General features: G+C 55.1%; 1 protein-coding gene across 4 annotated transcripts in view; it reads left to right on the top strand.

Annotated features, from left to right (window-relative positions):
- The window catches only part of EBF4 (EBF family member 4), a 64934-nt gene extending 52332 nt beyond the window's left edge, over positions 1-12602 (top strand). For 2 of the 4 annotated variants that reach the window (XR_011530745.1, XR_011530747.1), the window contains 11 exons: positions 3068-3149; positions 3942-4059; positions 4161-4294; positions 4386-4512; positions 6061-6149; positions 6283-6348; positions 6450-6627; positions 6719-6907; positions 10070-10254; positions 11513-11588; positions 11809-12602. Coding sequence is in view for 1 of the 4 variants with exons in the window: in XM_070587984.1 (XP_070444085.1) it covers positions 3068-3149; positions 3942-4059; positions 4161-4294; positions 4386-4512; positions 6061-6149; positions 6283-6348; positions 6450-6627; positions 6719-6907; positions 10057-10254; positions 11513-11583 (1252 nt within the window). In the remaining 3 variants the exon portion in view is untranslated. Of the gene's footprint in view, positions 1-3067; positions 3150-3941; positions 4060-4160; positions 4295-4385; positions 4513-6060; positions 6150-6282; positions 6349-6449; positions 6628-6718; positions 6908-7213; positions 10255-11512; positions 11589-11808 lie in introns of all 4 variants that reach the window. The other 2 variants (XR_011530746.1, XM_070587984.1) reach the window with 2 other exon arrangements.
- The last annotated feature ends 2805 nt before the right edge of the window (positions 12603-15407 follow it).

Raw genomic sequence — 15407 nt, 5'->3', positions numbered from 1 at the left:
CAGGAAATGGTAACTGGTGTAGACCCAAAGGACAAATGCAACCTGTAACTTATTTCTTCAAATAAGTTATACTGGAAAGGGGAAAGGTGGGAAAACCTACTGAGCAAGGGCTATAGAAGGGCCAGAGGGGGCTCCCCCATGGGGAGCCAGGACCCTGCAGGAAACAGCAGCCTGAGGCCTTGGGAGGTCAGAAGTAAAGGATGTCCTAGAGGCAGCACTGGAAGGCATCTCAGCAGCCATGAATCACTGCTGCTCTCCTGGTTCACAGATGAGGATGGATACCAGAGATGCAGGATCTACCCCGGGTCTCACAGCGAGTCTGTGCCTACATCTCCGGCCCCATCCCAGGAACCCTTCCTCTGGATCCCGTAGGTTTAGGAGCAGGGTTGGGTGCAATGGGCACGTGTGTGGATGTAAGGGAAGTACGTGTCATCTTTGAGACACTCCTATGCTTGGTGCATCATCAGTGATATCCACGAATTAACATTAATGCCCTTTAGGACAGGGACTGTGTCCTATCTTGGTGTTTTGCCCTCCTCCTTCCAGCACCTTGTAAAGGACTGAGCACATGAATATGGAATTTAAATGAACTTGTCTGCACTATGTGTGATTATGATGTCTACACTCTATGTCACATAAATGTGGGACATGCAGGAGGTGACTACTGTGGACACAGGGGTGTCTACACCATGGGTGTCTTATAGGGGTTTAGGGAATCATACTATGGCATATAATGTGAGGCGAATGGAGTGTCTACACTGCACAGGTGTACTATTTGGGAGCATTTGCTGTGTCTACACCTTGGGGTGACCTATAGGGGTATATAGGGCGTCTCTACTATGGTGACTACTGTTTGGGGCATATAAGCTGTCTGCACTGCCGGGCATAGGGGGGTATGGAGTGTGTACATGGTGGGCATGCATTGTTTGAGGTCATAGAAGGTGTATGTCTGCACCTCAGAGTGCTCTGCGGGGTTGTGTAGAAGGTCTACACTACAGGAAAGTATTCTGGGGAGTGTCCACTGTGGATGGAAATGCATGCGGATGTAATGTCTCCATGGAAAGAGAACCGAAAGGGGCTCCCAGAGGGGCTCCTCTTGTGTGGGGGAATATGACAGATGCTGAAGGGCCAGCAGGGGGACAGAGGCAGGGCCCCTGGGGAGGTGCATCTCCAGGAAAGTGACTGGTGGCTGCACCAGTCACCAATGGGGGGCTGCCCCCTGGGACAACTCTGTCCCAGGTGTCCCAACACCTAAAAGGTGGACCTCCTCTTTAGGGATTAGCTTTCAGAGCCTGTAACAAATCTTCCTCTGAATGTGAATTTCATGTTTGTAGACTGGAGGCAACTCTGATGAGTTCCATGGATGTTCAAATTTGAGGTTCAAAACCAGAGGGCAAGGGGCTAGGCCCATGGCCAAGTTAAGTTTGCGTGCTCCACTTCGGTGGCCCATGGTTTCTCCAGTTCGGATCCTGGGCGCGGACATGGCACCACTCATCAAGCCATGCTGGGGTGGCATCCCCCATGCCACAACTAGAAGGACCCACAGCTATGTACCAGGGGGCTTTGGGAGAAAAAGGAAAAATAAAATCTAAAAAAAAAAAAAGACAGAGGGCAGTGGTAAAACAAAGAAGCTGGCTGGAGAAACTCACAGTGTGGCCCAGAAGGCTGTGCCACAGGCCAGGAACCCCGCACACTTTAGCCAAGCACCTTACAGTTTATAAAGCGCATCTCCCCAGATACTCATAGAGTCCTGTAGGGGCTAAGGCAGATATTGATAGTATCCTGAGTTCACTAAGGGTACAAAACCAGAGCATTGTCCAGGGTTATCTTACTGGTGCATGGCAGGACCGAGGCCCCACCATCCCAACCAGCTGCCTGGAAGGACTGGAGGACCAAGGGCTCATGTGTTTGTCTAAAAAGCAACCTCATCACTGCATATACTGTGCCTTTTCCTGATTCCTGTATGTGAAAAGGAAGATCTTCACTGTGTATCTGTACAGCGTGTCTGAAGGTACCTGTGTGTCTGTGATGGGCATCCACTCTGTGTAATTAGGTTTGTACTCTGTGTGTAATGGACATAGAAGGCGTGGAGATCTGTTTCCAGGGGGACGTGCTGGGGCAGGGCATCTGCTATGTGTGAGAGAGATCTGCTGCGTCTAAGGGGGATCTGCTATGTGCGAGGCGGATTTGTTGTGGGGGGATCTGCTTGCTATATGTGATGACTATACAGTATTTGCAACAACCGTCTTTTGGGTGATCATATACAACGTAAAATGGTGTATTCATATATATAATCTATGTGTTCCATATTCTTTCAGTGCATATACTATGTAGGATAGTTACACACTCCACGTGAGGGATACACACTTTGTGTGCATAGTGTGCCATGTGTGCGTGATGAGTACAGGCTGTATATGGAGCACATATTGCATACACTCCTGTGAAGGGTATACCCTGAGTGTGGGTTACACGCTATGTGTTATGGCTATGTTTTGTGAATAATAGAATGTAAGGCATATGCAGTGTATATAATGGACATACAGTTTATGGCGAGTATGCATTGTGTGGGTGATGAGTATACTCTGGGGGAGGGATATGCCATGGGATATGGATGCACTCTATGTGTGATGGGCATATACTATGACAAATATGCATGGTGTGGGATGTTTACAGGAAAATGTGAGTGCCTGCTATATATGGAGTATACATTGGGTGATGGGTATAGCTCATGAGTAATCAGTATACATACTACATTTAATGGACATACCTTTTATGATGAGTATATTTGTGTGAATGTGATGAGCATACACTTTGTGGGACAAATAAGCACTGTGTGATCTGTACACCATGGGGACATATTCTGCGTAGTGAAGGAGTCCTTGGGACCGGTCTCCTCGGTGTGTACACCCTGTGTATATGCAGCTTATGATGGGAATATGGGGTGTGAACCTGTGTGTGAGCAGGCAGAGGGGAGTCACCTGCAGGAGGGAGCATGGCAGGAAGCAGTTGGATCTTCATCTGTTTCCAGAACCCCAGACCCTTGAGCCCACCGACCACACTGTTTCAGGTTCTTCCTCAAGTTCTTCCTCAAATGCAACCAGAACTGCCTAAAGAATGCAGGGAATCCCCGAGACATGCGCCGCTTCCAGGTGGGTCTGGGGGGATAGTTCCCCCTGCAAACCCATCCTTTCCAGATAGTGGGGGAGGGGGAGGCTGTGGCCCTGCCACGCTGGGAAAGGCCCCAGGGCAGACCTCTGCCCAGCCCTGTGCTTCAGGGCCTGGCGCCTGCTGGGGGTGGGGCAGCTCCATCTCAACTGATGCTGGCTGCCAAGGGAGGCTTCATTAGAGTCCCACTTAAGGAGATGCTAATTGTGACATTTTTACATGATTAACGACCCAGCTAATTTGCATAGCGTGAAGCAGAGAGCAGCTGCCCTTAGCACATCCCCAACCTGTACACCCCTCCCAGTGAAGAGCTGGGGGGAGCAGGCAGCCCCAATTTCCTCCCAAGGGTGGGGGCTCCCACTGATAGGTTCTCTAGCTAATGCTGCCCCCCAAACCAAAACTCTCATTCCCAAATGCCTAAGACCCATCCCTGCCTTGGAGCCCCAAGGATACAGCCTGGGGGGCTGGAGGGGGGAGTCCAAAAACAGGAGTCACTCTGTCCAAGGAGCCAGAGTTTTTTCCAGGGTTCTTGATTTTTCTAGCTCCTGGGCGTCAGTTCCTCTAGGCAGCTAGAGACTGTGCATCTGTGGGTGTCACCTAATCCAGCTGACCCCTTTCTACCAGCTCAGTCCCTGAGGGCCTGAAGCTCTTCCCAGTGCTAGTGACCCTGAATTCCATCATGTAGCCATCAGCCTCAAGTTGCTGGTGCCCGGCATCAGTCCCCTCTCGCGAACCCCCGAGGGCCCCAACCAGGCTGGCCTCGGCTCTCCCCGCAGGTGGTGGTGTCCACGACGGTGAGCGTGGATGGACACGTGCTGGCCGTGTCTGACAACATGTTTGTGCACAACAACTCCAAGCATGGCCGCAGGGCGCGCCGCCTGGACCCCTCCGAAGGTCAGGACGCCTGGCCCAGCCCGGGCTGCCGCGGGTCCAGCCAACCCCCCAGTTCCCACCTTGGCGCGGGCCCCTGACCTGCCTTCTCTCCTGCCTCCCAGCTGCCACCCCCTGCATCAAGGCCATCAGCCCTGGAGAGGGCTGGACCACAGGGGGCGCCACCGTGATTGTCATCGGCGACAATTTCTTCGACGGGTTGCAGGTCGTGTTTGGGAACGTGCTCGTGTGGAGCGAGGTGGGCCACCCCCGCCAGTCTCCCTCCGGACCTCGCGGCTGGGCCCTCCCCTCGCCCGGTCGAACCGCAGGCCTCCCCTCTCCCCTCACAGCTCATCACGCCCCACGCCATACGGGTGCAGACGCCCCCGCGGCACATTCCTGGGGTGGTAGAGGTGACCCTCTCCTACAAGTCCAAGCAATTTTGCAAGGGAGCCCCGGGCCGCTTTGTCTACACAGGTAAGGAGTTGGGTTGGTGGAAGGAGCCACATCCCGCGAGAGCCCAGGGTCCGAGTTACCAAGTATCTACTGTGTCACCACGCCCCCTAAACAGCTGCATCCCCGCCCATGCCCCAGCCTGTACCCTGTGACTCCTCGTCTCGCAGGACAGTCTTCCCCTGTTTCTTCTCGGTTTCCCTCCCTGGCCTCTAGTTCCCGATCCCCTCCCTGGAGTGGCATGGAATCCCCTCCCTGGCCAGACAATTCTCCCGGCCTTGGGCTTCCTGCCAGGGCGTCTCCCCTGCCCCCATCCCTTCTCAGGGTCTAGAATATCTCCGTGGGAGTGTTTATTTCAAAGATGTCCCCAAATAGGCTCGCTGCTCCCCGAATCTTCCCTGAGTCTGTTGGTTCCCCCAAGCCACCCCAGGCTGCACTGCATGCACATGAACATACCCCCCACCACACACACACGCCCCTTGCAGGAAGCCAAGGTGAGAAGTTAACACAAGACATGAGTGAATGCCATTCTCTGAAGAGCCATTGTAGAATTCTCCCATCCTGGCTCTCTTTGGCCATGGGCCAGGACTCTCTCTGCCTCCACCCTCCTGCCCTGCCCCAGCCCAAGCCTCTCACTTCTCCCCATCCCCGCACCCCACCCAACGGATATACAACAAGCCTTTCCCGGGGCGCTGGACGCTAGGTAGTGACCCTGCTTACTGTCAGGGAGTTCCAGTCTAAAGTGGGGAGGCCAAGCAGTGAACACAGGGTGGGGCAGATGGAGTTGCAGGTGGCGGGGCTGGCAGTCAGAGAAAACCTCCAGGAGGGAGTGTGGGCTAAACTGGCCTAAGGTGGGACAGAGGGATGAATAGGGAGGTAGAGATGGGGAAGGAAAGGCTTCTGGGAGAAGGAATACAAGCACAAAGACCCAGAATAAAGAACATTCACTAAACCTGCAGTTGGAGAAGATAGGGAGTTTGAGGCTGGTGAGTTAGATTGGGCCAGGCTGCAGAAGAGGAGGAGGAGAGTAGAAAAGGAGAGGATGAGGGCTTCTGGAACCTGGTCAGGAGGCCACTGCGGCCCCCTGAGAGCCCTGGATGTGGGCCAGTCCCTTCCTTGGGAAAACATGCTAACCTCCAATGGTCAGAGTCCACCTGAGCTGTGATAAATGGAGATGGTTGAGTTTTTTCTTTTTTACAATAAATAATTTGCTCCTGATAAGACCAAATGCAGACAGAAAATTCTCCCTTCAGCCCTGCCCCTAGGAATATAGAAGCTAATATGTACATACAGTTTCCTTTTTTTCTAATCACAAGTGGGATCTTTTAGTGCATGTGTGTTAATGCCAAGCTCCTGGCCCAGGGCTTGGCTCAGTAAATGAATGAGCAAAGAAAGGAACTGAGGAAACGTCCTAAACCTCGCTGACCCGGGCGCCCTGAGTTTTCCGAGAGGGTTGGGCTGGGCGGGGCAGAAGGGGTCTGCAGCCAGGCTCCTGGCCTGGTTGCTTGAGGGTTTGCCCTGAGTGCCTGGCGCTGGGAGGGGCCTTCCTCCAAACACAGCCCCTCTCCCCAGCCCTGAACGAGCCCACCATTGACTATGGATTCCAGAGGCTACAGAAAGTCATTCCCAGACACCCCGGAGATCCTGAGCGGCTGCCCAAGGTACTCAGAGGGGCGCTGCCGGGCAGGGATGAGGGTGTCCTGTGGCCGAGGTGGGGAGAAGGAGGAGGCTCCCAGCCCCTCCGCCACCGCAGGGGCTGCCCCTCCGTCCCGCTGTCTCCTCCCCTGCCCCCAGGAAGTGCTGTTGAAGCGGGCGGCCGACTTAGCCGAGGCTCTGTACGGAGTGCCCAGCAGTAACCAGGTATGGCGCTTCCGCCCGCCTCCTGGCGCTGCCAGGCCCGGGGCTGTCCCCCTCCCGGCGCCTGCGGCTGCCTCGGCCGTGCCCTGCTCTTGTCTTCGCAGGAGCTCCTCCTGAAGCGCGCGGCGGACGTGGCTGAGGCTCTGTACAGCGCCCCCCGTGCGCCCGCGCCACTCGGACCCCTGGCTCCAAGCCACCCGCACCCCGCCGTCGTGGGCATCAACGCCTTCAGCAGCCCGCTGGCCATCGCTGTCGGGGACGCCACGCCCGGGCCGGAGCCGGGTGCGTCCCGCCGCCCCCTCCCGGCAGTGCCCGGCACCCGGATGGCCCCTTCCCTGCCGGCTCTGGGCCCCTGACTGCCGCTCTCTCGCAGGCTATGCGCGCAGCTGCAGCAGCGCGTCCCCCCGCGGGTTCGCGCCCAGCCCCGGCTCGCAGCAGAGCAGCTACGGCAGCGGCCTCGGAGCCGGCCTCGGCGGCTACGGGGCACCTGGCGTGGCCGGACTCGGCGTGCCCGGGTCCCCTAGCTTCCTCAATGGCTCCACAGCCACCTCACCCTTTGCCAGTGAGTGTCCCCTACCCGCAGAGGGCGGGACCGGGGTCCCGGGAAGCAGAATGGGGCTCAGCCCTGCCCATTCTGAGCTCTTAGGGCGGGCGGGCGCGGGGGCGGGGGTGGCACACATGTTTCTTGAGGGTGGACCCTGGCCTTCCCCTTGGGAGCCAGGCCAGCCCTCTCTGCCTGCAACCTCTCTGCGTTGGGCACCTGTGCCTTAACCCCACCCTCCATTGCACATCCCAGGACCTTAGGGCCACAGCAGTTCTTGCACGTTTAGTTCTTTTTGCTGACTCCAGTGGTACACATCGCTTCTAGTGCTCCCCTCCTCCTGAAACGGGCTTTGATGAGCAGACGTCCAGCTGAAACCTGGCGGACTGCCACCTTTCCATCTCATGCCAGGACTTCGAGAGGAGGCTGGCGCCCCCTGCCGGAAGCCTGAGGGAACTCAGGGCTCGAGAAAAGCGGTCTTTCCCCTGGCCCCGAGCCCCGCCGGAGCCTGAGTCTGAGAGGCAGGGGTCGCGGGAGGGAGATGTGGCCCCCTGCTATCTGGCTGCGCAGAGCGAGCGAATTTTGCGTGGTCAGACAGCTGGATTCAGAGTTTGGATGTCCAAATCAGGAGCTGTCTGACATTCAGCAAGTTACTTTACTTCTTTGAACTTCAGTTTCCTCTCTGAAAATGAGATCAGTATCTCTCTCTCTCACACACACACACACACACCCCTTGCTTAGGGTTGTTCTCAGAACAGAGTGTGCCACTGTGCGTAAAGAGCCCAGGCACAATTCAGAAAGAGTGTATGATTTCATAGTCTCAGCACTGACTGTGGGCACTGTGACCATCTGTCTGGCGTATTGGGGGGGCAGCTCAGAGCTGGGTAGATGAGCAATAGAGATTTTCTGCTTTTGCCATTTTGCACTGCCTTCAAGTCACTCCTTCCAACACCAAGTTCAAGAATGTCCTGTTTCCAGCTCCTTATAGTTTAGCTATTCAGCAGACATCTATAAAACATCTATGGTGTGCCAAGCACTGGGCTCGGGGTTTAACTCCATCCCTGCTCGCCTGCAAGGAGCCTCCCTATCAATTGTAAGAGAGGTTATACCTCAAGTCCTGGGAGACGCTGCTGAGCCAGAGGAATGGGGAAGGCTGCCCAAGGGGGAGCTGGTTGTGGCTTTTCCTGCAGTTCCCTCTCCCCATCCTCTGGCTTATGTTTGCTCTTGCTGAGGACTGAATATCTGGCCCCTGCCCAGCCTTCCTTGGTGCTGTTCCTTCTGACTGCACATGTGAGATTGGCTCTCTTCTCATGGCCTGCGCTCCCTTCTGGGACCCAAAGCCTCGTATGGCAGCGTCCACGCAGACCATGACCCTCTGGTGGCCCAACCAAAACCCCATCTCTCCTGGCCCTTTGCTCACACCAGGCTCCACTGCTCCCACTTCCCTTCACTTCTGGGAAAGTACTTTTACAGCCTCTCTCTGGGTGCCCCTCAGATTTGAAACTGGTGGGGACTGGAATACCAGCCACTCTCCCCACCGCACACAGTGCTGTCGGCAGAGGAACACACTACTCCAGGGGGCAGAACCCAGCCCACCTGGGGTCTTCCCATTTAGCCAGAGGATTGAGAATTCTAGAGCTGCTTAAGCCCCACTTCCAGCATCAGCTAGGGACACCTTGGACACACCTGAAGGTCCATCCCACCTCCTGATATTGTCTTAACCGGTGCTTACCCAGATCCCCATCCATTCTCCATGTGCATGGTACTTTGTGGCACACCTCCAGGGGATGTCATTCTCATTGAGTTTGCCAGGAACTGCGTGGAATGACACCCACAACTGTTCCAGACAGAGAGTCTGGGGCTGTCTGCTTGGACCTCCCTTTAGTCTTCTGCTTTAGCTGCCAGCAGCCGTGGACTGACCCACAGCTCCCAGTACTACCCAAGCTACACTATGTGGCTGTGAGCCCCAGGCCTGAAGAGATATAGTACATTTTCTGGCATCCGTCTCAAGTCATCTATGGAGATCCATGGGGCTGAGAACATTTAGAACAGGGACAGCTGTTGAAGGCATCATTGCATGAGGGGCAGGGGCAGCTCTGATACCAAAGGCAGCCTTCTCAGGCTATTGGTTTCCTCCAGGAGGGTCCCAGCCCCACCCAGTTGCCAGCTACTTGGACAACACTCAAAATCACAGCCTTATGGGTCTTCAGAAGAAAGAGTCAGGGAATTGGGCTCAGATGAGGATGTAGAAAGGGGATCCAGAGATGCCTTGGACAGGCAGGAGCCCCCAGGAGAGGACGCTGCAGGAAGGAGGGGCAGGCCAAGCCTGTTTGCAGGAGGCTCCCTGGCTATTCCCAGGAGAAGAAGCCACAGCCCTGGATGGCTGGGGGCTAGAGAACAGGAAGATCTGAGGATGTCGATCCCTACACCTTCCTTTAAAATGGACCAGCTGGAAGAGGGAGATACAGGAGGCCTCTTGGACCCTGGCTGGAGATGGCAAGGACCTGCATTAAGCTGGAAGAGAACAGAGTGCCTGGGGTGGGGGGTAATTGGTAAGGGAACATATTTGTGGAGGAAGTTAGGGTGCTTGTTGTGTGAGCTGTGATTCTAGACAGAGAAGCCTTATAACAGGAGCTTATGTATACCCCCAAACTTCATCCCTGACCACTTGCCCGAGCTCTGCTATGAACTCTCATCTTTGACTCTAACCTTGGCACCCCAGGGCCTAGAAATGTTTCTTAGCATCTCAGAATCCTGGTGGTTTTCAGTGGGAACTCTAACTTGTTCCTTCTCTTGCTCATCCCTCATCTTTGAGCATACCTCCCAGTCTTCAGTTTTGTTGGATGTTCTGGTTTTGCTTTCATTTTTACCTAGTCTTATCCTGTCACCTCCAGTTCTGAGAAGGGGTCTGCAAAACCCCCAAAAAGGCGAGTGCTGGCCCAAGACCCCAGACGCTTCCAGCTTGTCTCTAGTCCCTGCCCTGTGCTGGTCTCCCCAAAACCCTCACAGCCCCCATTGAGGTCTGAGCCTGGTGCCCAGGTCAGCAGCCCATGTGGGGCCCACTGCCCAGACCAGGGCCCCAACTGAGCTGCTCACTCTGGTGCTGTCTCCCTGTTGTGTCTCCCACCGCCTTCCCTGCTGCACCTGCCCCTCCCCGCCCCGCCCCGGAGTCATGCCCTCTAGCCCCCCGCTGGCCGCTGCCTCCTCCATGTCCCTCCCGGCCGCTGCCCCCACCACCAGTGTCTTCTCCTTCTCGCCTGTCAACATGATCTCCGCTGTCAAACAGAGGAGCGCCTTTGCCCCCGTGCTGCGCCCGCCCAGCTCCCCAACCCAGGCCTGCCCCAGAGCCCACGGAGAGGGGCTTCCAGGTGAGTGAGCGAGGCTGCCCCACTGGGGCGTGGTGGAGCAGCAGGGCTTGAGAGGCCCACTCCCTCCACATCTCACCATACCAGTTGACCAGTTCTCCCTGGAGGCTGCAGAGCAGGGAGCTCTACGGGTGCCCAAGGAGGTCCATCTGGACCTCACTTTCCTGGGCCTCATAGCTTGGGATGGTCACCACTCTGGATGCTATCAACTGGCCACTTGGCCAAGGGGAAGGAGACTCACATCTCAGTTGAAGAAGGTCTGGAAACTACCCCAGGGCCCCACCCCCATCCACCTGAGCCCAGAGCAAACTCGGAGCTGAAGGGACTCCACCCGACACCGGCTGCGTGCCTTTGACCTGTGCCTCCCTGTGTCCACTGGGGGGTAGCACACACCATTGTGAGAGACTGGGTAACTGGATGGAAGGGACTGACCTTCTATATGGTTTAGCCCAGCTTCCCCTCCCCCATTTTACAGATAAAAAATTGAGACCAAGTCCCCCCTCCTGCACCCATTAGTGAAATGGTTGTCGTTTGCCATTTATCAATCTCCTCCAAGTCAACATCCAATTTAACAAAGCCTAGCCCTAACCGGTAGTGTATAGCAAGTCAAAAAAAGTCCCCGAGAGTAACATGACCCTTAGGGTGGGCTTGTTAAACAATAATGCTCTAGGATGATTTAAAGGGTACCCAGTCACTTTTTGCCTTGTTTACAATTTTTGGATAATTTGTCTTAAGATGTCTAGAGCTTAAAATATGAGGGGTGCAGAGGACAGAAGGCCACTGATTTCTCCTTTGAGCACATCATGGGAGGGGGTTAGGCAGGGGCCGGGGGTGATGGAAGTGATGAATTTCGTGGAGATGTGGGAGGAAGACAGGCTGCTGCTGTGTTGGCTCTTTCCTTTTCTGTCCTGGTACTTGGTCATATGCTTCCTTACCTTGAGACAGGCCCTCTGAAGGAGGCAGGGCTGGCAAGAAGAGCCCAGAGTCATCTCTCTCGATTGAGGAAGCTAGGGGAGCCAGGACTCAGGGCTGCACCTCATAGGAGGTCTAGTTAGAGACGTCACCTAACTCTCTGCTGTGCTGGCCCCAGGCCAGGGCTAAGGGTGACCAACTACCTTCAAGGTAGATACCTCTGCCCTCAGAAAGTGCTATACACCCTGCATGCTGTCCCTAGCCCAGAGAGGGACAGGAGATAAGGTCCCCATGCTACACGTGGCTTATGGCTTCTCTCCGTGTGTTATCTCTCCTTGTGTTATTGCAGACCAGCCTTTTGAGGATTCCGACAAGTTCCACTCTCCAGCCCGGGGGCTTCAGAGCCTGGCATACTCCTAATTGTGGTAAGTCTCTGGCTGGGTCTTGCCTCCTACCCCGGCCCTGGATGGGCTCCCTCTCCAAAAGACCTTAGCAGGAATGGGGAGCTGGGGTCCAAGTCTCTTTCTCTAGGTCCAGGCCACATAGCCCATCCTGGTGGCCCAAGCTGAGCAAGTGGAGAGAAGTGGTTTCCTGTCTCCTTGCAGCCAGCCTTCCTTCAGGATCTTCTTTCGTTCCACCCACCAGGTCTGCAGGTGTTGCCCCCACTGAGACCAGACTGTTGGTCCCTCCAGGAATCACACCCACGCCCTGGATGGCAGCACAGACAGATACAGGGCCAGCGCTGCAGACAGACCTCAAACCATGGGCCTGGACGGGGAGAGGCCTTCCTCCCCATGCTCAAGGCCCCTCCCAGCCCCACAGGCTTCTCTCACCTCCCTTTCTTGGGGCTGGTTGGAAGCCCAGCACTGTGCTGATGCTCTTGGCATGAGAGCATCCCGGGGAGGTGCTAGGATGCCAGGCCTCACTCCCTGGGTCGGTTCCTCTGGAAGAGAAATACCTTGTACAGACCAAGGGCATTGGGTGACAGGAGCACAGGATGGGCACTGTGGGAAAGAGGACAACTCAGGGAGAGGTGGCCTGGGAAGGTCCTGTTTGCATCTGGCCAAGCATCCCAACTTACCTCCAGGGCAAGGGGTGGTGGCCAGCAGCCTCCGGAGGCCTGCCCAGGCTCCCATGGAGCTTCCGATGGCTGCTTGACCCTGTAGCTGCCTCACTCCTTTTGAGACCTGCGCACTCATGCTTGCCACATCAGGAATCTCGGTGGGGGCTTTGGACATGGAGGGTGCAGAAGAGGGGGTGCCAGGCCCCAGAATATGGGTCTTCCCCGTAATGGATGTCTCATGGACTGTGGCCCCCACCCACACATGACTCTGGCTGGCCCCATAGAACCATGGAATGGATTCAGCTGCCCCTGACCTCACACTCTGCTCTGCTGAGGTTGGGGAAAACAGAACAATAAACACAGATGCAGGTGGCCACCCAGCCTCTCTTGTCTGCTTCCTTAGCATGGGTCTGCTTTTTTCAGCGGTGCTGTAGCTCTCATGGGGCCCCTCTAAACCATGCCTCTGGGCAGTCTTCTTGCACCCTGGGCTTTTCAACAGCCCCAGAGTTCAACTGAGCAAGTATCCTTTGCTCCATCTCTGCTCTCAGGTACTGTGGTCTGGGTAGGGGCACGCTAGCAGGCCTGAGGACCCAGGACACAGGCTCAGCCCTGAGAACCCTGGCAAGGAGCAGAATCTGGCCACAGAGGACTCAGTCCCCCAGCTGTCTGGCCAGGACCAAGGTGATGGTTGTCAGAAGGACAAGGCTCAGAACCAGAACAGAGCAAACTAAACACTACCCAGATGTTTTGAGCTTCATCCCACTCGGAGGCTGCAGGGCCTCACCTGGGCTGTGTCAGGCAGCTTTTGGCTCACAGGAGAGCCTATTTTGAGTAACGCCACCCCTCCTGCCTCCTCTCTCCTCCCCAGGCCTAGGTACCTTCTGGCTCTCCTGTCTCAGAGATTGGGACGAGGGGTAGTAAAGAGGCAAGGCTCCCAGGCTCATTTACTGCCCCCCCCCCCCCGCAATGAATCCCAGTTGTCTCCATGAGACATGTTCCCTAGACCCCATAGGCCTAGTTGTCTGACCCTGGAAGCCACTTTTTTGACCCACTGTCCAGAGAGCCCACTGTCCAGCCCCAGGTCTCAGGCCCTCCTCTCTCTCCTGGCAGCACTCCTTGGCTCTGGCCTTTGGAAACCCTGTCCTTTCCTTACCCACTTGCCCACACTCTGCAGCCCTCTGGACAAACACACTTGCCAAGGCAGATGGGCTGGCCCTGTCCATCAGAGGCCTCCACTGCCTTCTCTTGTCTTATTGGCCAGTACCTGGGATTCATCTCACCTAGGACCTGTGACAGGGTTAGTGTCTGGTCATCCTGCCCTATTTTCAGTGCTCACCTGGCCTGTCCCTCAGTTCCTGCTTCCAGCCTGTGTTGCAGAGCCCCAAAGCCTGTGAGCCCATGCCCTGCTGCATTCAGGCTCCGCACAGTTCCCACTGCCCAGGGCCCTCCCAGGGTGGGCACCCGCAGGACTCCACTCTGACTGGACGTGGGTGGTTACTGGATGGTGATCACACTCTGCTTCCTGGGATGGGTCAGGTGCCGTGGTTGATATAAATGAGGTGTGATATCTGTCCTCAGAGACCTCACAACAGTGTGCTCCAGCCACCATGTGGGTCAACACTGCCCTCTCCCTCATCCACAGCAGGCAGAGCTAATCAGTTATGAAGTTTGCTATGGACTGAATTGTGTCCTCCCAAAATTCATACCTTGAAGCCCTAACCTCTCCTCCCCATGGGACTGTATTTGGAGACAGAGCCTTTAAGGAGGTGAAAGGTTAGTAAGATCGTAAGAGTGGGGCTCTAGTCTGATAGAACTGGTGTCCTGTATAAAGAGAAAGAGACTCCAGAGCTCTCCCTCCACCATGTGAGGACACAATGAGAAGGTGGCCGTCTACAAGCCAGGAGAGAGTCCTCACCAGGAACCAAATCAATTCAACTGCCACCTTGACCCGGGACTTGTAATTTCCAGAACTGTGAGAAAATAAATCTCTATTGCTTAAGCCACCCAGTCTATGGTATTTTATTCTGGGAACCCGGGCTGACTAATACAATGTTCTTTCCCACATGTTGTAGTTTTGGTTCCCCTAGAAGCGGAAGCTGAGACAGTCCCTGCCGGAGAACTCTGGGAAACACTTTAGAGCACACCACAGAGTTTTTGCACCCAAGGGACAAAGGATCTAAGATGCTGATCCCCCAGCCCTCATCTCTCATTGCCTGAGGGCTGCTCCCAGGAGATTAACCCTCTAGCACTTCTGGCCTGCCCCTCCCACCTGCAGAGAAAAAACCACCAGTTAGGCTTCTGTTGTACAATGTTGTAAGCAAATTCTAGAATAATGAGTCAAAGGGATATAGGCCAGGCACTGATAGCCTCTGCTATGCCTCAGAGCCACCAGGATCACAGAATCCTTTTCAACACAGCCCCTGATTAGAGCTGTAACTTGAGATGAAAACTATTAACCAAATGTGGTAGATATCACACCAGGCCTTTTTGTAGCCAATAAATCAGTCACAAGTCCGTGTAAGACGAGCCTGCAAGCAATCCTGGGCCTGTGTCTGCGTCTGCGTCTGCAGCACCTCCAACAAAGCAACAAGGGCATCTTCTGGGCCTCACAGACGGATTACTTCCTGGACTGCCCACATTCCTTAGTCTACTCCATTTTCAGTAGCTCCAGCAATCCTAAATCTGAGGATGACATTGAGCCAAGTGACAGAAGCTCAGTCTTGATCTTACATAAACCTGTATAGAGACCCCACTGCCCAATAAATGCTATCAGATAACCAGGTCTTAGTTTAGCAACAGTCCTGAGGCCTCGTACACAAGACAGAATTGATTGATTCCTGGGGCTTGACCCCTACATGTGCTGGACATCCCAGACCAGTGATGGAAATCCTAATCTTGGCTCCAAAGCCTACGTTCATTTTGGTCAGAGTGGTATCATTCACTTGGAATGGAGGTTATCTTAGTATGGATTCCTCTCAGGAGCAGAGCCCTGAGACAAGGATTTGGGTTCAGATGGTTTATTTGGGAGGCAATCTCAGGAAGCACCAGTGAGCGAGGAAGGAAGAGAAGCAGCGAAGGGAAGGAAACCCAACACAGTGTGTTATTGAGCAAGTTACTACTGTGGGTTTTCTGGACCTCAATCCCTCTGGGGAACTCTGGGAAACATATTAAGTAAATGCCT

Source organism: Equus przewalskii, chromosome 21 (genome assembly GCF_037783145.1).
Source record: "Equus przewalskii isolate Varuska chromosome 21, EquPr2, whole genome shotgun sequence".
In the NCBI taxonomy this organism is placed as follows: Eukaryota; Metazoa; Chordata; class Mammalia; order Perissodactyla; family Equidae; genus Equus; species Equus przewalskii.
This window is presented reverse-complemented; position numbering and strand designations above follow the sequence as displayed.